The sequence below is a fragment of the Gracilinanus agilis genome, chromosome 3, assembly GCF_016433145.1.
Source record: "Gracilinanus agilis isolate LMUSP501 chromosome 3, AgileGrace, whole genome shotgun sequence".
NCBI classification, from domain to species: Eukaryota; Metazoa; Chordata; class Mammalia; order Didelphimorphia; family Didelphidae; genus Gracilinanus; species Gracilinanus agilis.
The window spans coordinates 117,268,489-117,292,276 of record NC_058132.1 but is presented as its reverse complement, the minus strand read 5'-3'; the positions used below and the strand labels follow the sequence as shown (position 1 = coordinate 117,292,276).

The following is a 23,788-nucleotide window of genomic DNA, read 5'->3' as shown; positions in this document are numbered from 1 at the left end:
TAAGGAATCAATCTGCCCCACTGTGAAGACAAAAAGATATCACTATGCTTAACATTTCATTTGTGGAAATCTCACCCATTCTTCATCTTATTACAGCTTTTCATGGCTTCTCCCAGTCATGAAGCAACTCTATTCTACTCTGGCCTCATGTTTTAGACGTGTTAAAGCCATTAGCAAATGATAATAATAGTAACACATCAGACTTCATTATCTCAGTAATGGAATCTGTCAAGGTCAGCCACGGATAGCCATTAATGACCACTTTGTTGATAAATAGGTCTCAGACTAGGTGGTAGCTTCAGTAATGTTCCAGCTTTAACAAATAAAATATATTCTGATTAAGAAGCTATTCTCGCTCAGCTGGAGAACAATTAACTAGCTTCTGGTGGAAAGATCATTCAGGATTTCTCCACTTAAGGAAATATCCCAAACATTAACATAGATCACTTTTGACTTTTCCCATCAAGTAAAAATACTTTTCAACCTCTAATAACCAATCTGAAGGCAGATTTCATTATCTACAATAATAACACATACACACAGTACTTTGAGGTTTGCAAGACACATTGCTCACAACAACAAACACTCTCTGGTGGGTAGTTCAATGATCATTGTTCCATCGTTCCCATTCCCAGAGTCAAAGAGTTCAATGATCCAGGATCATATAGTTTCTAAGGATTGGTGTCAAGACAAAAAATGAATAAAGGCTTCTAAATTCAAGACCTCTTTGGGTTACTCCATGTTTCAGAGAACTCATTTGTATTCAGTCCCTTCTTTCTTTCCCTCCCCTACTTAAGCATAAATCAAATGCTATCTCCTACAGGAAACTTTCCCTAAGACTTTATTTTCTTTCCTATATACACATGTATGTTTTTTGCTCATTTCTTATGAATTTATGAGTTTTTATTATAGCATAGTTATTTGTCCATGGTCATAAAGTAAAGACAAAATTGCAGAGTGTTAAGTTTTCAACTGAATGATTATGCTCCTATATTAATTCTCCTTAGAATATAAGGAAATATGGTGAAGAAAAAGCAACTAGGGGAGTGGGAGATAAAATGCTAGACCAGGATAGACAGCCAGGCCTGGAGACCAGAAGTCCTGGGTTTAAATCTGTCCTCAGACACATCCAAGCTGTGTGAGCCTGAGCAAGTCACTTAAGTCAAATTGCCTAGCTCTTACCACTGTTCTGCCTTGAAACCAATACTTAATACTCATTCTAAGGCAGAAGATAAGAATTTTTATAAAATAAATAAAATGTTAGACCTGGAGTGAGGAAATCTTGAGTGCAAATCCTACTTCAAAACCCTTTCTAGAGATCCAAGCCATTTTTTAATCTTTCTCTGCTTCATAAATGAGGATAATAATAGCATTTACCTGACTCTTGATTCTTGCATTGGTCTTGTGCATTAAGTTTGAAATATTATTTCATTGATACTTTGTCTACATTGATGTTTTACCAATATTATTTCATTGATTCTTAAAAAACCAATGGAGGTGGTGTTTATTATGCCCATTTTGCACATGAGAAAACCAAAGCAAGAAAAAGATTTGGAGACCTGCCAAGAGTGAGGTTGTTGAAAAATCAAATGAGATAATAAGTTTAACCCATTATATAAATGCCAGCTATTATTATTGTGTATATGATTTAGGCATGATAAAATGTTGTCATTGCCAATCAACCAGCCCAGAGAAGCTCCAATGATGTTGCCATGCTAGCACTGAGATACTGAGTTGTTTGCTGTATTTTCTTGCTGTTTGTGGGTAGATTGTCCATCAATACATCATATCCCCATACTAAATTTTTATTTTCCTGAGAATAGAATTGTGAACTACCTTTCCACAGGTAGGCCATCACTGCATGTTAGAATCCTGAAGGATCTCAATTTCACACCAAATTTCAACTTTTCTATGGCTTGATAATAAAATCCTAGGAAACCTTTGACGGTACATAGATATATATCTGAAATATATAGCGGTTGATGTGACATGCCTACCGTCACCCTACAATCTTCACCCAATAAGTGGTGCTTAATAAATGTTGAATTGTGAAACCTAAAAATGCCCTCAAATTTATACTTTGTTTTGCTGCACAAAGATGAGTCTTTAGAATATCTAATATTTGGAATCTTATCTCAAAATCGTGGTCTACTTAATAATAAGTCAAACTTCCTCGAATTCTAAAGATAATTCATATAGGATCTTGGTCTCTTGATTCGATTGAAAGCTTAACAATCTGCAGTTCTTTCTGCAAGATTACTTACAGACCATGGGCAAATTAATTTGCCTCCTTGTTTCAGTTTTCCCCATCTGTCCAAAAGAAATGTAATAATAACAATAATGAGCATTTGTGTTGTGCTTTAGGTTTGCAGAGCACTGATCCTCAACACACTCCTGTGAGGGAGGTACTATTATTATGCCTATTTTGCAAATAAGAAATCTAGGTTTAGTGGCTTATCAAATGTCAGATAGCTAGGAAATGCCAAAGTCTGAATTCTAATTCAGATTTCCCAACTCCAAGTTTAACACTTTCTCCATTGTGCCTCCTAGTCTAGACTATTTGCTTATCTGAAAAGATAAAGAAGAAAGATGTTAGGTAAATTCAAAGACATAAAGTAGGGTTTCCTCTTTACAGCTATGTAGTACAGTGGAGAGAGTGCCAAACATGGAGTCAGGACAACCTAAATTCAAATCCAGCCTCATTTATTGACTACATGATCCTGTATAAGTCATTTAACCTTGTTTGCCTCAGTTTCCTCATCTGTCAAATGAGTTGGAGAAGGATATCTTTGCCAAGTATCTTTGCCAATATCTTTACCAAGAACATCCCAAATAGGGTCACAAAGAGTCAGACTTGACTGAAAAGGAATCAACTAAAGCAATTTTTAAAACAAATAAACAGAAACAAAATTCTCTTTGAAAAACAGAGAAAGTAATTTGGATGACTTGACTCAGCCCTTAGCCCTTATATTTGCAAAGTAGCATCATCACAAATCCTTTAATGTAGCTAGAAAAATGAAATTGCTTCTCCTTGCAATAGATATAAAATGCTAAAATTTCAATGATATTTTTGCATTTTAGGAAAAGGAAAAATGGAGATTTAAAGTTCTACTACTTCTCTTTAACCATCTCTCAGGGGGACAGCTGGGTGGCTCAGTGGACTGAGAGCCAGGCCTAGAGATTGGAAGTCCTAGGTTCAAATCTGACCTCAGACACTTCCTAGCTGTGTTACCCTGGGCAAGTCACTTGACCCCCATTGCCTAGCCCTTACCACTCTTCTGCTTTAGAGCCAATACACAGTATTGACTCCAAGACAGAAGTTAAGGGTTTTAAAATAAATAAATGAATGAATGAAAATCTCTCAGGGCATTACAGGAGTCTTGCAGTGAAAAGAGTTGGATTAGGTGAGTCCTAAGACACTTTCCATCTTGAACATTCTATAAATCAATCAACCAATACTCAATCAATAAACATTTATTAGCACCTACTATGTGCCAAGCACTGTGGTAAGTGCTAGGAATATATGTTTTAAAAAAAAGGTGAAGGATGGTATCTGCCCAAAAGGAGCTTTATAGTTCAAGATAGGCTTAGAGTCACAAAAGTACATACAGGAAGGAACATGGGAAGAGGCTGTACTAAGGATAACTAAGTGACAGGAACTCTGAATTTTATTTTCAGCTCTACATCTGACCTGCGTACTTTTTGATAACTCATAACCTTCCCTGGGTCTCAGTTTACTGTTAATGTTTGATCATTTCAGTGCTATTCTTTGTGACCCCATTTGGGTTTTCTTGGCAGAGATGCTAGAGTGGTTTGCCATTTCCTATTCCAGCTCAATTTGCAGATAAGGAAACTGAAACAAACAGGATTAAGTGATTTACTCAGGGTCACACAGCAAGTAAATATCTGGGGGCAGATTTTCACTCAGGAAGATGGTCTTCCTGATTCTAATCCCATTGTTCTACATGCTGTACCACCTAGCTGCCTCAATTTACTCAGCCTTAAAATGATCATGATTATGTTACTCTATATCTCTGACTGGTACAGAATATTTAACTACAATTTATATGAAATTTTAAAGTACAAAATATCCTCTACAATCAGGACCTTTAACTATTATGAAAGCAATATCTACTGAAAGACTAGGAGACCTGATTTCTATTCCCAGCTCTACCAGTCATTTGCTTTGTGACCTTGAAGCTATTAACACCTCTGAACCTTTGTTTCCTGGTCCATCAAATGAGGATAACTCTATCTGCCTTATCTGTTTCATAAGATTTTTCTAATTCTATCTATTCTAGCTAATTCACTCTATCAAATGAGATAAATCTGAAAGTACTTGAAAAGTACAAAGCAAAGAGATTGGGCATTAGATAAAATGGGTGGTCTGTGCCTTTTCACTATCTCTAAAAGGCTCAGATCCCTCCTTCCCGGCTTCTCCAGGGTACCCTAGCTTCCCTCAAGGCTCAGTTCAAATATCTTCTCAGGAACTTTTTCCTGCTCTGCCCTCCCCTCCAGCCTAACTGCAAGGGTCTTCCCTTTCACGTTACCTTGCATCTGTTCCACATACATCTTCTATGTGTATAATTGATAACATTATCTCCCACACACACACACCCCCCACCAGAGCTACTTCAGGGCAGAGACCCTCTTTGTTCTATAGGAGAGTGAGCACTTGTTGACTGACTGGCCCAATCCAACCCGTATTTCTGATCTGTTACTAGGAGAGAAAGATACTAAGGAGCATGCTGAGGTTTCATAGAAGTAGGTGATCACAGACTTAGAGCTAGAAGGCATCAGAATGATTCTAGTCCAGCCTCTTCCTAATACAGACATTAAACAATCATCCTAAAAACCCACTATTAGCAAGAGGCTGAAACAGAATGAAGATTGAAGTCCTCAGACTCAATTCAATTTAATAAATATTTATTAAACTCTTACTATATGCCAGGCCCTATGCTAAGCACTAAAAAGAAAGAAAGAGGGGCAGCTGAGTAGCTCAGTGGATTGAGAGTCAAGCCTAGAGATGGGAGGTTCTAGGTTCAAATGTGGCTTCAGACACTTCCCAGCTGTGTGACCCTGGGCAAGTCACTTGACCCCCATTGCCCACCCTTACCACTCTTCCACCTAGGAGCCAATACACAGAAGTTAAGGGTTTAAAAAAAGGAAGGAAGGAAGGAAGGAAGGAAGGAAGGAAGGAAGGAAGGATCTACCCTCAAGGAACTTATAATCTAATGAAGGAAAAGACAACACATAAAAACAAGCTAAAATATCATACTCCCTAATAGTGTATAGTCCAAAGCTATGTTCTATCTGATCTTTGCATCACTGTAATCACTCTGTGGGCATTGGATGGGGGCAGGGCTTAGAATCAAGAAGACTCATCTTCATAAATTCAAATCTGGCCCAAGACACTTATTAGCTATGTAACCTTATATGTCATTTAACCCTGTTTGCCTTATCTGTCAAATGAGCTGAAGAAGGAAATGGCAAATTACTCCAGCCTCTGCCAAGAAAACCCCAAGTGGGGTCATAAAAAACATCAATCATCACTTTGTTGCTCTGAGCCTCAGCTTTCTGATCTGTAAAATGTGGGACATGGATTTAAAGTCAGGGGACCCAAGATCAAATCCCAGAGTTCTACTTTGTTCACTTCTATGAACATACCCAAAACAGAACTAGGAAGCAATCTCTGCTTCCTGGCCCTAGTATTGTTTTTTGTTTTGTTTTGTTTTGTATTTCTGAAACTCAATTTTAAGAACAACATACTGACTTTAATTATCATCAGAATAAATGTACCCAGTTTGTATCGGAGCCAGACAACAGTACCTGAAGTATGCATGGCTTCGCTTCCACTACAGGAAGCAAATTTTCTCCTTTGGGGATTTCTTTAGTTAATCTTGACTTAGGGTAATTGAGGTGAAAGCTGTGAAAAATGGATATTTTATCTTACTTAGCCTAGATTCCTTTTCACATTAGAAGTTAAATAGCATACTAGAATCCCTTATATAGCAAAATGTGTTCATTACCGAAACAACCCTAACAAGAGAAAATATGGATTGTGTGCATCAGAGATTCTAAAAATGGTGCAAATTAAGAGACGCACAAATGGTCACACTCAAACAGTGTGATTTTTAGTAGATTTACAAATGTTATCATCTGTGAGATATCATTACACTTTAATAGTGACTACATTGAGACTATAAACTTCATGAGGGTAGGAAATGCATCTCATATAGCTTTGTATGCCCCTTAGTCCTAGCATAAGGCCTTGAAACCTGAGAATGCTCAAATAAATGTTTGTAAAGTAAATATCTGAATGGAAATATTGTAGTTAAGCTGTTTCACAATATAAAAGCAATTTCATTACTTACATAAATGTTTAAAAGTGACTATATTAGAGAATATCATAATTTCTCATATCATACAATTTTAATACTAGCCTTTGTGATTTAGTTCTACTCCATTTGCACAGGGAATGAAAATAGAAATTTCTTTCCTCCCTACCCCACCCCCAAAAAACTGATGTTATTGAATTTTTGAAAAAAAAATGGTATTTTGCTATGATTAGATTAACCTTCTGAGATTATCACAAGAGGGAGAGACCCATTCTCACTTAACATTTCCATTAGCATGTATTTCTTCCTTGGGGGCACACTAACAAAGAAGAGGAAAGCCCAGCTAATGCATTAAGCATTGATTTGGTTGGAGTTGATTAAATATCTTCATTGCTGTCAACAAATGTAGAATAGTGGGTAAAAATTACACTGGAAAATTCATTCATTTATTTATCAGGGAACATAAAAAGCATTTAGCCTTCCTATAGCCCTTGAAATCTATTATTAAAAGGAACAACTCCTTCACCAGAAGGTGATCTTACACAAAGACTTCAGGGTTGGTGGATTTGGCACATACAAAGTCATGATCTCTGTCTGGAAGTGTTCTCCCATATAATTCCCCTACAGCTTACTTAGACGTTCACTATTCTCAGAAACTGCTCCAAAGCAATGTTCAGGGGATTCAGTAGACACAGATTTCAATGAAAGGACCCTCTCTTCTTTACATCCAATAGGGCCCTAGCAATGTACTACTGCCAACTCTAATCCACCTTTCTCCAAAAGAAAGTGTATAGGATAACAGTAAGGAGGATGTAGAAGCAACCACCTACAAGATGAAATCCATTGAAGTCCTAGGTAGAGGACAGGGACAGAAATGTCCACAGTAAGTATTGTATGCAAGAGGGTCCAACATGGGTAGGCTGAAAAGTTCATCACCTCTGAGCCCACAGACTACAGAGCTTATGCTTACAATTTAGTTACCTTCCTTTCGTGTGGGAGTTCAGTTCCCTTCAAAAGCATGGCTTTCTCTTTCCAAGCAACTCATTCTTTTCCCTTTTATAGGATGAGGCTTGCCTTTCAAAGACCAGAGAGCCTGGCAAATGGCCTCTACCAGCTGAAAGGAAAAAGGAAAAATCTTTACACTTTTGCTCCCTTCATAGCCTGTTGTTCATTTGTTTGTTTTTTTAAACCAACTTATGACTTTATTTCTGAAGGTATAGGGATTTCAATTTCATTGCCAGGCTCACAACAATTCAATATCATTCTCCTGCTTTGTTCATCTGTTCTAAATTAGTTCCAATCTCACAGACCAATGTCTGTTGATCATAGAATCACTTGTATTGTAACAGAGAATGTTCTTTCTCTCTCTCCCTTTCTTCTGTATTAGGGGTCCTGAAACAGAGTCCATAGACTATTTCAGGAACCAATAAAGTTGGGTGGAAAAAACATTACATCTTTGTTTTCACTAACCTCTAACTAAAATTTAGCACTCCCTTCAATTATTTCATAACATTATTTGAGAAGGGGTTTACAGACTTCTCACTTCTTCTTCCAGAGGCACAAAAAAAGGGGGCTAAGAATCACTGTTTTCTGCAACATGAGCAATAAGCAAAGTGCATCAGGTTGAATGTCGCCAACATTTTTTTATCATAATTAAGAGCTTGAAAATCAAAGGGTGCATTTAAAAATAAATACAAAGCTTCCTGAACCTAAAGGAAAACCAAATTAAAGTGAGCAAACCGCTCAAAAGGACAATCGATTTTCTCTCTGAAGAGAAAGAGAGGAGACTGAAAAAGAATGGGTTATTATAATCCTCCCTTCTGTCCTGGCAATCAGACTCACTTGTGATTGGTGGCCTTGGCATCATCTAAATTTTGGCATCTTGTCTCCATGCAATGCACCTCCCTCTTGGGTCTGTGTCTAATGCTTCTTCCTTATTGAACAGCTTCTTTTGCTTCTGTGCCTTGTACCCAGGAACCTCTTTCCAAAGATGGGATTGGTAAACTTGGGAATCAAGGTGAGCTTGTTCTACCATCAGCAGTGGATACCTCCTCTCAAAACTTTAACTTCCTTGTGGGTGCTATTGCTGGGTGACTGCTAAACTGGGACTACATCACAATAGAAAAAAATGGTCTAATAAATGCATGCACTCATTTATTCATTCACTAAAAATACCGTTACCTTCTGTCTTGGAATCAATACTGTGTTTTGGTTCCAAGGGCTAGACAATGGGGGTTAAGTGACTCGCTCAGGGTCACACAGCTAGGAAGTGTCTGAGGCCAGATTTGCTCTGAGCCTGGCTCTTAATCTACTGAGCCACCCTTATCCTTTCACTTTGAGACCCCTTCCTATTCCAAAATACACCAAAATTAGGAGTAGATTGCCTATGGAAATTATGAAAACAAGATTTCTCTTCTCCATCCCTATCACATACTTAGATTTCCTAGTGCCAAAAAATGACTCTGCCTTGCCTAATGAGTTATTTATTTATAATAAATCTTCTTCCTTTGTTGTTTTGCATGCCCCCAAAAGCCATTCTTCTTATTTGCTCTCAAATAAACTGTAGCTGTTGCTTCTTAAATAGACTGTTCTTGGGATGGAGCCCCTTGGGAGGGACCAAGTTTTAAGTCTACAGGTTACAGAATAGAGCTCTTTCTTCAAATGAACAGCTTGGATTGGTTGTTCTCCTATTCCCATTTCTATCTGCTTCCCTCACAAGGGTATTGTCAGAATCCACTTAGCTTTCATACAATACTCAGAGCTCCTCAGGAGTAAACACTATATAAATTGAATGAATAAATGAATAAATTTTAAAATACTAAGTAGGAAGAGAGGAAAAACAAATGTGAAGTGTTCTAACTAAGCAGCAGGACTAAAGGGAGGAAAAACAGAAGAGGGGAGGTTGAATTAAATGATCTAAAAAACTCCTTTTCAAATCTAGTTCTATAATGCTCTCAAGAGATTTACAACTGGAGCTGCTACTAACTCCTATGACCTTAGCCAAAGGATTCTTTCTCTATGGACCCAACTTTTCCCATCTATAACACTGGAAGTTTCAACCAGATAGTTTCTAAGCTCCCTTTGCAAAAAAAAAGAGAAAAGTGTAAAGGATCCTTTCAGTGAATTCTAATTATTCTTTACATATTAAAGCTACTTCTTATCTTACAAGAGTATGAAGAAAGTGATGTCAGCACTAGACTTGGCATCAGAGGGCTGGGTTTTGAATCTTTGACTCTGCCACTAACTGTATTAAGCAACCCACTTCCTAATCCAATCCAATTTTAAAAAGCATTTATCAAAGTTGTACAAGGCACATTTGCTGGGCCCTGGAAATACAAAGATTAAAAAAAACAGTCTTTACCCTCAAGGAGCTTACCATCTTCTTGATCTTGGTTTCTTCAGCTTGGCCCAGGTATCTCTAAAAATGATTTCTAATTTAATCATTCCTGGATTCTGTATGGCAGAATAGATGTGGCCTGGTAAGGCATCTTTCAAAAGCAGTAAAGCCTCCCACTCAAATAAGGTTAGTTAAGGAAAATATTGGATTTTCCTCTCTTCTTTCCCCAGTGGAACAAAAAATCTCCTCATTAAAAACTCTTGTGTTTTGGAGGTACATCTGGTTTAGAATGAAATGGAAGAACTGAGTTTAATTGAACTATAGTTGCACTACTGATCTCTATGCAAATGTTCTTAGGTCCTTTTCTCTAAGCCATTTTTCCTTTCTAAAAGGAAAAGGGCAGTGCGGTAATCCCTGAATAAGGGTGATATAGGGGGAGAGAGGAACAGGGATCTCTCAGCCTTGTAGATAAATTGATGACACTGGAAATAAAGAGAATAGAATTGTGAAAATATTTTTGGAGGTTTTTGAGGCAGCTGTGTCATACAATGGATAGAGCCTATGCCTAGAATCAAGGAGACTCATCTTCCTGAGTTCAAATACAGCTTCAGACACTTTACTAGCTGTGTGATTCTGGGCAAGTCACTTAACCCTTTCCACATCTGTAAAATGAGCTGGAGAAGGAAATGGGAAACTACTCTAGTATCTTTGCCCAGAAAACCCCAAATGGGGTCACAAAGAGTTAGGTACAACTGAAAAACTTTTGGAGGTTTTGTGGGTTCATAAAGGAAATGAGTAAAAAAGTGAAGAGGCAATCTAGGAAATAATGTTTAAGAGAAGAGTTTCACCTCACTAATCCTATTTAGCTGTGGATTTAAGATGTATAATTTTCCTTATAACATCTCTGTAAGGTGGATAGGTCAAATACTACTATTCTCATTTTACAAGTGAGGAAACTGAGGCTCAGAAAATTAAATAACATCCAAGATCACGCAATTAGTCATTATCCAAGCCAGGAGTTAGAGCCAGTACTCCTGGTTTCAAATACAGCACTCTTTCCCCTCTAACACATTTCCTCACACTGGGAAATTGAGTAAAATGATCAGTGCCCCAAACCAAAGGGATATGCTGGCCAGGGAATGTGTGAGTCAGGAAACAACCTGACACCAGTCTAAAAGAAAGAGGCTGAGTTAGAAATTAGGTGGATATCAGGAGTGAAATTTTGATCTAAGATACAAGAGAATGGGCCTGGTGCCCAGATAGAAAAGGACTTTGATTCTTCAAAACCCTAGACAAAAGGCTCAGCTTGGGCCTACAGATGAGAAAATAAAGGAAGACTAGCAATAAAAGATCGTTTCTTTCCTGTCTCCCCATCCTCAAATACAAAAATAAGAATATTACCTATCAACCTTTGTCATTCAGTCATTTCAGTAGTGTCTGACTCTTTGAGACTCCGTTTGGGTTGTTCTTGGCAAAGACTGAAGTGATTTTCCACTTACTTCTCCAGTTCATTTGACAGATGAGGAAACTGAGGCAAACATGGTTAAGTAACTTACTCAGAGTCACACAAATAGTATCTGAAGCCTAATTTGAATCCAGGTCTTCCTGAGTCCAGGTCATGCTCTGTCCATTGCACCACCTAGCTGTCCAGTTGTAATAATACAGAACAGTAAAAATGCATGGCACTAAGATAGATAATACTTTAGTATGCAGAGCAAGGATAAACATTGTGGTTGATCTCAAACTCTTTCAAAATCTCAAAACTTTCATGAGCTCCAGCCTCTGAAAAAGAAGTCCTTCTCCTCACCAAGAAAGGCTCTAAGACTTCTAACTCTTTTCTTATCTCCTCCAGGACCTGATCTCTTTGGCCATTTCCTCCCTTCTTCTTACCTTTATCTCTTTTTATCTCCTGACCCTTTCCCCACTACCTACAAACATGCACAGCCCTTTCCCATCCTTAAAAACTCTTATTAGACATTGCCCATCCCTTCAAACTCTCCTATATCTCTTCTTTTCAATGACTCCTAGAAAGCCACCTGCAACCATCACCTTAAAAATGCTTTTCAATACTTTTCACTCAGGTTTCCTACCCCACTATTCTAAAGACATTGTCTATTTTGACTGTTAACTCCAGTGGCATTTTCTTAGTGCTCATATTCCCCAACATATTTGAAGCAAATTATACTGTTGAACCTCAGGGTACTCTTTAGAACAGTGCAACCAACTCAAATAGAAAAGGATCCCTATAAGCAATATATTGACTTTGAAAAATCACAAATTAACATCGTCTTTGTCATATTGTGTTTTTATTTTTTATTAATCATTTACCAATTTTATTTTAATCTGTTTCTGCACACTCAGGAGTTTGGGGGTCACTAGAGGTCCATGTTTGATACCTCAGTTCTAGAGTACTAGTCAGAGCTCTTGGGACCTCTATTAGACTCTATATTAGTTTATTCCCATGGCTCCACCCTAAAGGGGAATGTAAGTCTTCTTTCTTATTTGTCAAGAGTTTTGGTGGATGGATTACCCAGTCATATGTGATGATATATCCTGATCTTACTGATTTTTCCCATTCAAGTCAATACCTATTGGCTTCCCTGATTCACTTTCAGAACTCACTGTATAAAACTTAAGTCAGAATAACAAATGAATTAAGAGAACAGCATCAATATGCCTAGGACAGGCATCTCTTGGCCCTAGGTTCTATATAATTAGAAAATCTTGAACCCCTGAACTACATTACCCAGAATCCTTTTTAAAGATGCTTCTTTGCCTCACTTCCTGTGCCTTCCTCCACTTTTATGTGGATCAATTATAGTCTATACTTTTGCTTAGGACTGCCAGTGGTTTCTGATTCATCACCTGCTTTTGCACACATGGGTCACAGACCACCCCCACTCAAGTGTAAGAGGGGTATATACACTTCTGGTGATTAAATCTAAAAATGAGCAGGAGAGAGTTAATCCCATCTTCACAATCCCCCCTGTGATCATTTGGGAGACTAGTTTCCCCAATTGATGATTTTTTTAATCTCACAGTACTCTCAGACCAGGTAACAATTCCCACTGTGACAGCCAGACCAAAAACCTTGAGATTTTCCATTCCCCAAAAGAGTTCCACCAGAGAGTCTGGGAAGCATCCTCTCACTACTCTTTGTATTCATATTAAAACAGAGGCAGCTGGATGGCTGGCTCACTGGTTAGAGAGCCATGCTTAGAGATGGGAGGTCTTGGGTCCAAGTTTGACCCTAGCTGTGTGACCCTAGACAAATCACTTAACCCCCTATGCCCAGCCCTTACTGCTCTTCTGCCCTAGAACCAATACACAATATTGACTCTAAGACAAAAGGTAACAGTTTAAAAAAAAAACCTCCTAACAGATCCATATTCAGTTCTTGGATATAACACAGGAAATCAGGCCTCCAGATTGGTCTTTTCTCAAAGTGACTTGTGTGAGGCAGGGCTTCATTTTCAAGCTTTGAGATCCCCATTTGGCTTGCTTGGAAGCTTAGGAGCTGAAAGTCCTCTGAGCTTTGGTCTGTCCTATAGCTTTCAGGTGTCATTGAATAGTGCAGTCACAACTGACCATGGGGCAGCTATGCAGTACAATACATAGCATGCAGGATTTGGAATCAGAAAGATCCAAATTCAATATATTTACTAGCTGTGTGACTCTTGGCAAGTCACGTATGTTAGTTTCTGTTTTCTCATCAGCAACATGAGAATAATAATAATAGCACCAACCTCATTGGGTTATTGTGAGATAAAGTTTACAAAGTGTTTTAGAAATCTTAAAGCATATATAAATGCTATCTACTACTATTTTTTAATATAGCATTGACAATAGCAGGGAGAATAATCACATTCTAAGTACTATTGAGTTCCTTCTTTCTCTTTCATCTTCAGAAATGCCACACCATCCCTGATTTATTGAAGTCATCCCAGAGGAGGTCTCTTTAAATTCTCTTGCATGAACATGTCCATCAAATGTACTTCCCAGCTTTTCTGAATACTCCATGCTGACTAAAACAGTTTTATCTCATATTGTTCGTGCTAAAACTTTCATATACATTCTTATTCATACTCAAAATTCAATTGGTCAGTCAACAAGCATTATTTACTATGTTCCAGGCACATTCCAGATAAAATGGCCTCTTAACACTTCTTACCTATACTTAGAATGCATCTCCTATATTTTTGGCTTTGCACAGATTGCCTCTAATGCCTAAACTATTCTCTATCAGTCAGTTAACCTACAAGCATTTATTAAATACTTATACTACATGCCAGGTACTAGTGTTGGAGATATAAAGAAAAGCAAAATAAAGCTTCTTACCCTCAAAGAACTCATATTCTTTTTTTTAAAACCCTTACTTTCTATCATAGAACTGATACTGTGTGTTGGTTCCAACACAGAAGAGCAGAAGGGGCTAAGGAATGCAGGTTAAGTGATTTGCCCAGAGTCACATACCTAGGAAGCATCCAAAGCCAGATTTTAACCCAGAGCTTCCCATCTCTGAGTCTGAGCCACCTAACAGCCCCCAAGAGCTCATATTCTAATGAGTAAGACAACATTCAAAAAATTGCATATATACATTATACATATTCAGTATAAATGGAAGATAAAATGAGAGAGAAGACACTAGTAGCTGAAGGGGCCAGGAAAAGTCTATAGTCAGTATGAAGGAAGCCAAGAGGAGAAGATAAGAAGGGAGAGAATTCCAGGGATCAGAAAGCACAAAGTTAGGAAATGGGTTGTCCTATGTGAAGAACATCAAGGTCAATGTCATTAAGTTCCAGAGTAGATAAAGGGGAGTAAATTAAAAAACTGGAAAGGTAGTAAGAATCCAAGTTGTAGAAGGCTTTAAAAGCCAAAAAAATGTTCTATTGGTTCTGCTCCTTTCATTCTGCATCAATTCCTGGAGGTCATTCCAGTTCACGTCGAATTCCTCTAGTTTATTATTCCTTTGAGCACAATAATATTCCATCACCAAAAGAAAAAAAACTTCTTACCAAAACCTATGGGATGCAGCCAAAGCAGTACTAAGGGGAAAATTTATATCATTGAGTGCACATATTAACAAATTAGGAAGGGCAGAGGTTAATGAATTGGGCATGCAACTTAAAAACTAGAAAGTGAACAAGTTAAAAATCCCCAGGTGAAAACTAAATTAGAAATACTAAAAATCAAAGGAGAAATTAATAAAATCAAAAGTAAAAGAACTATTGAATTAATAAATAAGACTAGAAGATGGTACTTTGAAAAAACGGGTAAAATAGACAAAGCACTGGTAAATCTAATTTAAAAAAAAAGGGGGGGGAGTCTTTAGGTTGGAAAATGAACCAAAAAACTATTGCAATAGGCCAGGAAAGAGATGAGAACCTGTAAAGAATGGGGAGAATCAGGGAGGAGGAAATATATAAATGGGGGGAGGGGACATGTAGGAGAGAGTTATAAAGGGAGAGCAAGCCTTGGCAAGAGTTTGCATATATGGATGAGTGTGAGTGAAGAGTCTCAGATGACACCTAGAATGTGAGCTTGGATGAGTAGAAGGATGGTGATTCCATTGACAATAATAGGGTAGTTATCAGAGAGGAGGATTTGGGGGTAGAGATAATGAGTTCTTTCACTTCTGACCTCCACTTCTTAGAATTCTCAGTTTTCTCCTATATTCAACTGCCATGCCACCACCTATTAAAAGCCCATCCTGATTTCCCCCAATTGGTTCTGCTCTCTAGTGTCCTAGACCTTTGGGTAATTAACTGTGTACTTGCAGCATCCCCCTAAGAGTGTCAAGTCCTTACAAGGGAGGTATGTTTCATTTTTGTCTTCAATTTCCCATTCTAGCCTAATGCCTTCCATGTAGCAGATGAATGAATGGTTAATATTGGTTGAATTGAATTGAAGAAAACTGAATCATACTGAATGTTGCAGTAACAGATAGCAACTGGATATCTCAAGTTCTGAGTCCACATAAGAAGCACAACCTGGCACAGATGAAAAGAAGAAAGAAAGAAAGAAAGAAAGAACCAGGACATCAGGAAACATTCTTTCTGAAAAGCATATGACAAAAGTTGACAAGTTTTATAGCTCAAATATTAAAAAGGTCACCAGTTAAGGTTAGGGAGGAACAGTCCCTACCTAAGAGGATTGTTCAATTATAAGCATCTCAGGAAAGTTTTGAACATTTTGTCTGAAATAGCTAGCTCTGACAAAAACAAAATATACATCAATGCTGTTTATCACCCTTCCACATTTTAGGTTCATTTCCCTGGTGTAAAGGCTCTCTGAGCTTAGCTAGGCTTGTCCTTGGCTAACAGACACATAATCCATCTCTGAATCTATACTTTACCAAGCTTTTAATAGAACTGGTCAAATATTCTAATTTATGGGTATCACATTCAAGGATATATCAGAATTTGAACTCAAGTCTTCTTGACTTCAAATCCAACACTAAGCACTGCACTTACTTGTAGTCTACTGTTTACTGCCTTCTACTAAGTAGTCTGCTTTTTCTATAGTCAGGGGAGGAAATGGAAGCTAAAGGTTCATCCAAAAAATTTAAAAATGAGAACCACAGCAGGCCTTCCCATCCAGTGGTTCAAAATAAAACCATCATCCATGCACAACAATTTCCTCCCAAATGAAACTAATAATTACAAACATGCATAATATTTTTACAACTAAAAGAGAGCAGATCTGTGCTAAAGGACAGACACCAACCATGATTTTTCTGACCCCAGATGTCAACATTTCAATTGCGTTTCATCTATTTAGAAAGAAAAAGAGCCAAAATATGCATATATTTGTTCCCACTCTAGCCCTCCTTTGATGCCTCATCATGGTGTGACAGTGACTCTGAATTATTAAAAGCTATATCAATGGAGTTCAGTCTCTGGAGCTTCCACACTAAATGAAAAAGGCTTCAAGTATGGGCCTGACAGCAGATTCCCCACTGGGTACTAGCTAAGCTAAATTTGTCAGAGTTTATTACCAAAGGTTGTCCACCAAGTAATAAATATTTTCCGGCCATGGCATGTAATGAAGCCATCTACTAAAGCACAGGTGGATTGCAAACTGTACCAAAAAAAAGATGGGACTGTGTATCTTTTGCAACATTTAAATACTCTCTGCATGCACTGAGTGACCATGGGTGATAGACCTGTACCCTGAATACTGTTTTTTTTTACTAGTTTAGAAAAATACATTTTTAAAAACATAGAACAACCCATGATTCAGGGTACTGTCCTCATTAAATTCAGAAGTTTGAAATGTCTCTTAAAATTACTAATATTGAACCAAAAACTTGAACAATCTCTGCTTTAGTGATGACCAGAGATCTGCCTCAATGGCACAGGAAAGTTATCAGCTTCATCTTGATCTTTGAACATGTTGTCTGGCCCAAAAGGCCCACCTTCAACACTGAAATAGCTTTTGGGGATACATTATGCTAGGGAATAATAAAATTAACTTTCAGAATTCTCTTCTCTGATATCATGAAAAATAATACACACTCCTAGGAAAGTGGTCTATCTAAGAAATAGTTAACTTGATTCATTTCTTCAAGTAAAGGCAGTTATTAGAGGATACTCTAACAACTTTAGGAAGGAGTCGTTATCTGCCCTCTTCTCATATTCCTCTCTCCTTACAGAGGAGAGAATAGACCTCCAGCCACAAGCTACACTCTATTTTCTCAACATCAGGGAGCATCTGGTTGGGTAGTGGTTGCTGTCCTTTGTACTCAAAAATGGCGTCATTATGTCAGTCAATGTACAGCATGTCAGACTGAGGCAGATCAGATCAATGCAAGTTCATAAGGCTCTAACACAAATCAAGCATAAATAGCCTGTACGAACATTTGGGATGGGAGATGTCTCTAAAGTGTGCATCTTGCATTTATTTTGAACTACTACAATTCTGTTTTGCTCATAGGGCACAGTTCCTTCTTTAATTCAGACATACCATGCAGGACAGTCCTGTGCCAGTGTCTCCCATTTCTCACAATTGACACTAAAGTTCTTCAGAAGACCTGGAGAGAGTCCTTGTATCACCTCTTCCCGTCTCTGTGTGAGCACTTGCCTTGTGTGAGTTCTCTGTAAAATAGTCTTTTAGGCAAACATGTTTTTGGCATTTGAACAATGTGGCCAGTCCATCAGAGTTATACGCTCTACAGTAAAGTCTGAATGCTTGGCAGTTCAGCTCCAGAAAGGACCTAATTTCTGGCACCTTATCTTGCCAGGTGATCTTCAGAATGTTCCAAAGACAATTCAAATGGATGTGATTCAGGGAGCAACTACTCTGTGAGCCTTAATCATTAAATCTCAGAGCTGATTTCATCTTGGGGTTCTTAACCTGGAGTTTTAACAATACAGATTTCTAAAAATATATATTTTGATTACTGTATTTCAATGGAATTGGTTTTACTTACTTGTATTCTTTATATTGTACGTTAGGCATTTAGAAATATAATTCTAGGAATGAGTCCCTAGGCTGGACCTGTTCTCTCTGCTGGAGATACTTTATGTAGACACTACATGATTATGGAGCTTTTCTCTGCTTCCAGAGTCTAGCTTCAGCTCAAATTTTGGCTCTGTTGCTCTGTCTTCTTCGTGAGAAGAAGGTGCTCTGTCATGTTCTCTTTTGATTGAAAATACAAGGTTTCCTGATTAGAGAAATGCAAATTAAAACAACTCTGAGGTACCACCTCACACCTAACAGATTGGCCAATATGACAGCAAAGGAAAGTGATAAATGTTGGAAAGGATGTGGCAAAATTGGGACTGTAATGCACTGCTAGTGGAGTTGTGAATTGGTCTAACCATTCTTGAGGGCAATTTGGAATTATATACAAAGGGCTTTAAATGAATGGCTGTCCTTTGATTCAGCCATACTACTGCTGGGTTTATATCCCAGAGAGAGATAATAAGGAAAAGGACTTGTACAAAAATATTTATAGCTGTGCATTGTGGTGGCAAAAAATTGGAAAATGAGGGGATGTCCATCAGTTGGGGAATGGCTAAATAAATTGTGGTGTATGTTTGTGATGGAATATTATTGTGCTGAAAGGAATAAAAAAATGGAGGACTTCCATGTGAACTGGAACAACCTCCAGGAATTGATGCAGAATGAAAGGAGCAGAACCAGGAGAACATTGTACACAGAGGCTGATATATTATGGCACAATCAAATGTAATGTACTTTTCTACCAGCAGCAATGCAATGATCCAGGACAATCTGGAGGAATTTGTGAGAAAGAATGCTACCCACATCCAGAGGAAGAACTTTGGGAACAGAAATGCATTAGAAAAATATGTGATCGATCACATAGTAATGATAGGGATGTGATTAGGGTTTTGATGTTAAATAATTCCTTTTTAGAATGGCCTATCTCTTCTCAAAGTTTTGACTAAAAGAGGTTTTCATCTCCAGGAGAAAATTTCTTTTTGCTCTCCTATGCAAATGATTTTGGGGTAGGAAGGAGAAGAATAGACACAGAGACAAAGCTAAGTCTAGGAGATGAGCTTATTATATGACACCCTTCCCTACCTCCAGGTACATTCCTGCCTTCTATATGTGTGGGTATATGTATACACTTACATGTATGTATATGTGTGTATTTAGAAACATAAACAGAAGTGGGAACTGAGGCCCAGAGTATTATCCAGGTCATTTGCCTCCCAGCCCCAGAATCACAAAATACCAGAGTTGGAAGGGCCTTCTAACCCAACCCATTCTGTGCCTGAATAAGAATTTCTTTATAGCATATGCCTTATGAACATCCAACCTTTGCCTGAAGACCTCAAGTGAGAGAAAACTACAATGTTCTGAAGCAAACTGTTCTACTCTCAGATAGTTCTAGGTGTTAGGATTTTTATATTTATATATATATAAAAAATATATATATACATATAGGATCTTTATATTAAGCCTAAATCTGTCTCTTTGAAGCTTTAATACTTGTTCTTAGGTCTGCCTTCTTGGTGAAAGAGAATAAGTCTAGACATTCTTCCCATGATAAGCCTTAAAATACTTAAAGAGAGCTATTATGTCCCCAGTCACCAAGTCAATTCTTCTCTTCTTCAAGCTAAATATCCCTAGTTCCTTCAACCAATTCTCATATCACTCTCTCTCTCTCTCTCTAGACTTTTTGCCATCCTAATCATAGAATATACTCCAGTTTTCCAATGTTCTTCCTAAAATATGGTTCTCATCATTGAACACAATACTCATTTATTTTGCTTAAGAATAATGGTTATAATTGAAGCCAAGTTGGAAAAGAAAAGATTGAAAGATACTTGCTGAATTAAAATCAATAGGAAAGAAGCGAATCACTCTACAATTTTTAAACTGAAAGATAGATAGTTAAAATAAATTAATTTTTTTAGTTTAAGAAGCTTTATTTCTAAATCAGAGACATTTCTACTAATATTGATATATAGCCAATTTATCTTTTTGGCATTGCCAGCTGGAACACAGCCAAAACAAGCTACAGGAATGGAAAGTGAATCAAGAACTCCAGTTCAAATAATTTTGAGGAGCTGGAGTGTGAGATCACTCATTACAATTACCAAAGATTCTGTACTATAGATAAATACATTAAATATCTCCTCTTTATAACTACGTTCAAATTCTGGAAGAAGGAAACACTGTATTCTTACTGATTTTCCCCTAATTCTTCATTATAAAGAGCACTCTGAAGAGTAGGAAAAAGGACAAATTATCCAGAAGGCAAAATGCTGTAGGGCTACAGCTCTTTGATCTGTTGATCAACTTATAGATTGTTTTTTGTGCCATAATCAGCACACCAGGAATAAGAAGCAAAGTAGAAATAGTCTATGATGATGGTGAATTGTCCTTTGGTCTAGTTCTGGATCCAAACGCCGACAAGCTCCTTGACTTCCCAAGAAAACTTAACCACCTTTCATGGAAAAAAAATGTTAAATCTCGTCAATTAAGGCTGAGAAACTGAGAGCAAATATCACCAGAGATATGAATTAATCACTGAGCCCTGCATTGTAATACATGCCTAGCTACTGGGAAGGCTAAGTCTGCTGGAACTCTTGAGCTCAGGCGTTCTAAGCTTCCATGAACTAAGCCAATTGAGGATACTCACTAAATTCAGTATGAGTATGGTGATGCCCCAAGAGCAAGTGATACACGAGGTTGCCTAAAGAGGAAAGAACCAGTCCAAATAAAAGTTCCTATGCCATTCAGAGTGAGACAAGGTCTTTGAGAAACCTGGGCACTTCTATCCTGGGCTACTGAGTCTTTAAATAATAAGCAAATAAATAAATAATTTCACTGAGGTAAATTCTCCCCACTTGCTAATTGGCCAATGGGTTTGTTTTTTTTTTGTTGTTGTTTGTTTGTTTTGTTTTTGGAAGAAGAATCTTTTGTTTATTCTTTGTATATTTTGTTTTTACTTCTCTATATATAGGCTTTCCCTCCCCCACCAACAAAAAAAAAGATAAGAAAAGAAAGAACATCAGCTACTTCAGAGCAGAAAATGTTTTGGTTTTGTCCTTACTTCCTGAGCACCTAGAATAACTTCTGGCACAAAGTAGACACTTAGATCCTGGTTAATTGATTGATTGATCACCTCTCCCCATAACACCAGCAGAGCTAAACTCTGGTCAACCCCTGCAGCATTTATATATTGTATAATTTCTAAAAAGGGATTGGACAGGAACTAAAGCAAAGTCAGAGAGTTTGATGGTGTGATAATTCTTATATGATATTCTCCACCTGTCACATTATTCTGGTCAGCTTCATTGTTGGTAGAACAGCTGATGGATTTTTCCTTTGAGTATGGCTGCAAATAATGACCCAAACATTCTCTGATGTGTTGAAAGATATGGGAAGAGGATGAGGAGAGAAATTACTCCCATTTTCCCTCAGAAGGGAACATAGGTATTGTCTTGGTCAGACAAGAGAAAAAAAATAGTTGTAATATTTTATTCACTTTTCCTTTTCTTCAATCCCCTCAATTCTTCCATCAGTCAAAAAAAAGAAGCAAGTTTTCATCAACTTGCATTGGTCTGGTCAGTATGCATGGAACGTTTGCCCCACTGGAACTGGATGATGGGGGATCATAACTCAGGCAATATATCCACTATCATCTTCCTCTGCCCCCTAGAAACTATCCAGTAAATCACCTAAGACTTAGAGAACCAATATTGAGCCCCCATTTGTGTCTAGTTCACACTATACTACAACCCAAACACAGCAGAGAATGTCAGTTAGGAAATTATTTTTACTATAGTTTTCTTTTTGGTTGCTCTTTTAAGTGACTTCAACATGAAATCCATTCTAATTACAAAAGATGGACTAATAATAAGGTAGCATTTACATAATAATTTACAAACCACTTTATATACACTATCTCATTTCGTCTTCACAACAAACCTATAAAAAAGGTGCTATCATTATCAACGTTTTACAGATGAGACAACTAAGGCTAAAAAAGGTTAAGTAACTTGTCCAAAGTCACACAACCAATAAGCATCTGAACCAGCAAGTCAGATCTTTCTGAGTCCAAGTCCAATTCTCTCACCACCGTGCCATAGTTACTTTGTTAAAGCTATATTAAATTTAATGCTATATCTACTGTATTTCCTTGGCATTGCTACTATATAGATAAATATTTTTTTGATTCTTATTTCCAAAAGAACTGAAAGTTTTAACAAAATTATTACTTTTCAAATCTTTTTAAAACTTTTTAAATCAGTACAATCCTTCTTTGGACAATGAATATTCAATACAATTTGTTAACAATTTTTTCTCATTTGTACCTGAGATCACCCTTAGTAACCTTTTTTCTTCTGATCAATTTCAAGGTATATCAATGCCAGTTCCAGTTATTGGCCTACAAGATGACTCCAAAGTCTTTAAAGAAGAGAGCTGCTTACTGGCTGATGAGAACTTTGTCCTGATTGGCTCTTTTGTGTCCTTTTTCATCCCCTTAGCCATTATGGTGATCACCTACTTTTTAACAATAAAGACTCTTCAGAAAGAAGCTACTTTATGCGTGAATGATGTTGGCACAAAGAACAAATTGTCGTCTTTCAGCTTCCTCCCTCAGAGCTCCCTGTCTTCAGAAAAGCTCTTCCAGCGTTCCTTGCACAAGGAACCTGTCTCCTATGGAAGGAGGACTATGCAGTCTATCAGCAATGAACAAAAGGCTTCCAAAGTCCTTGGTATTGTCTTCTTCCTGTTTGTCGTCATGTGGTGCCCCTTCTTCATCACCAACGTGATGGCAGTCATCTGCAAGAAGTCATGCAATGAAAATATCATTGGAATTCTACTGAATGTATTTGTTTGGATTGGTTACCTCTCCTCTGCTGTGAATCCATTAGTGTATACACTGTTCAATAAAACTTACCGGTCTGCTTTTTCTCGTTATATCCAGTGTCAGTACAAGGAGGACAAGAAACCTCTGCAGTTGATTTTAGTGAATACCATACCTGCATTAGCTTACAATTCTAGGCAAACTGAAATGACACAAAAGGATGAAAAGAAAGACTCTGAGGTGTCGGATAAAGACTACACTGGAATTGATATTGGAATACATAATTTAGATAATACACCCAAGGACAGTGTTATCCCAGTGAATGAGAAGGTTAGTTCTGTGTGATCACACTAGACAGTGAGTGGCTACTATGGCAACCATGGAGTACACACTGAGAAAGTTTGCACCAACCTCAAAGAGAGAAAGACTCGGAAAAAATTAGGCCAGTCTAACAGAACCATCAATTACATCAACATATTCCTCATGTTATGATGTCAATAAAAAGCAGAGTTAAATACCATAAAATTTGCATCTTTTTTAAAAAAAATAAAAGAAATTCATACGGTATTTCAGCTATTTTAAGCATAGCCTTTACTAAAGTTATTTTTTAATATCTTAAAAAATATATTTCTTAAAGGCAAATACCATTTATGGTAAAATTTTAATGATGGCCACAAATAAATCAATTTTGATATTTTTCTTTTGAAAATGAAAACTATGCTACTGTGTCATTTATTGACAGCATAGGTTTGAATTAGTTACTTTCTGGTATAATTATTAATAAAAAAGAAATTTGAAGATAATGAATATTTTTAGAACCTT

The 23,788-nt window shown here is 37.4% G+C and overlaps 1 protein-coding gene across 1 annotated transcript in view; it reads left to right on the top strand.

The window, feature by feature from the left end:
* HTR2A (5-hydroxytryptamine receptor 2A) overlaps positions 1–23,470 on the top strand; it is a 71,714-nt gene extending 48,244 nt beyond the window's left edge. The window contains exon 4 of the mRNA XM_044668224.1: positions 22,515–23,470. Within this exon, the coding sequence (XP_044524159.1) occupies positions 22,515–23,311 (797 nt within the window). The 3' untranslated portion in view covers positions 23,312–23,470. The remainder of the gene's footprint in view (positions 1–22,514) is intronic.
* The last annotated feature ends 318 nt before the right edge of the window (positions 23,471–23,788 follow it).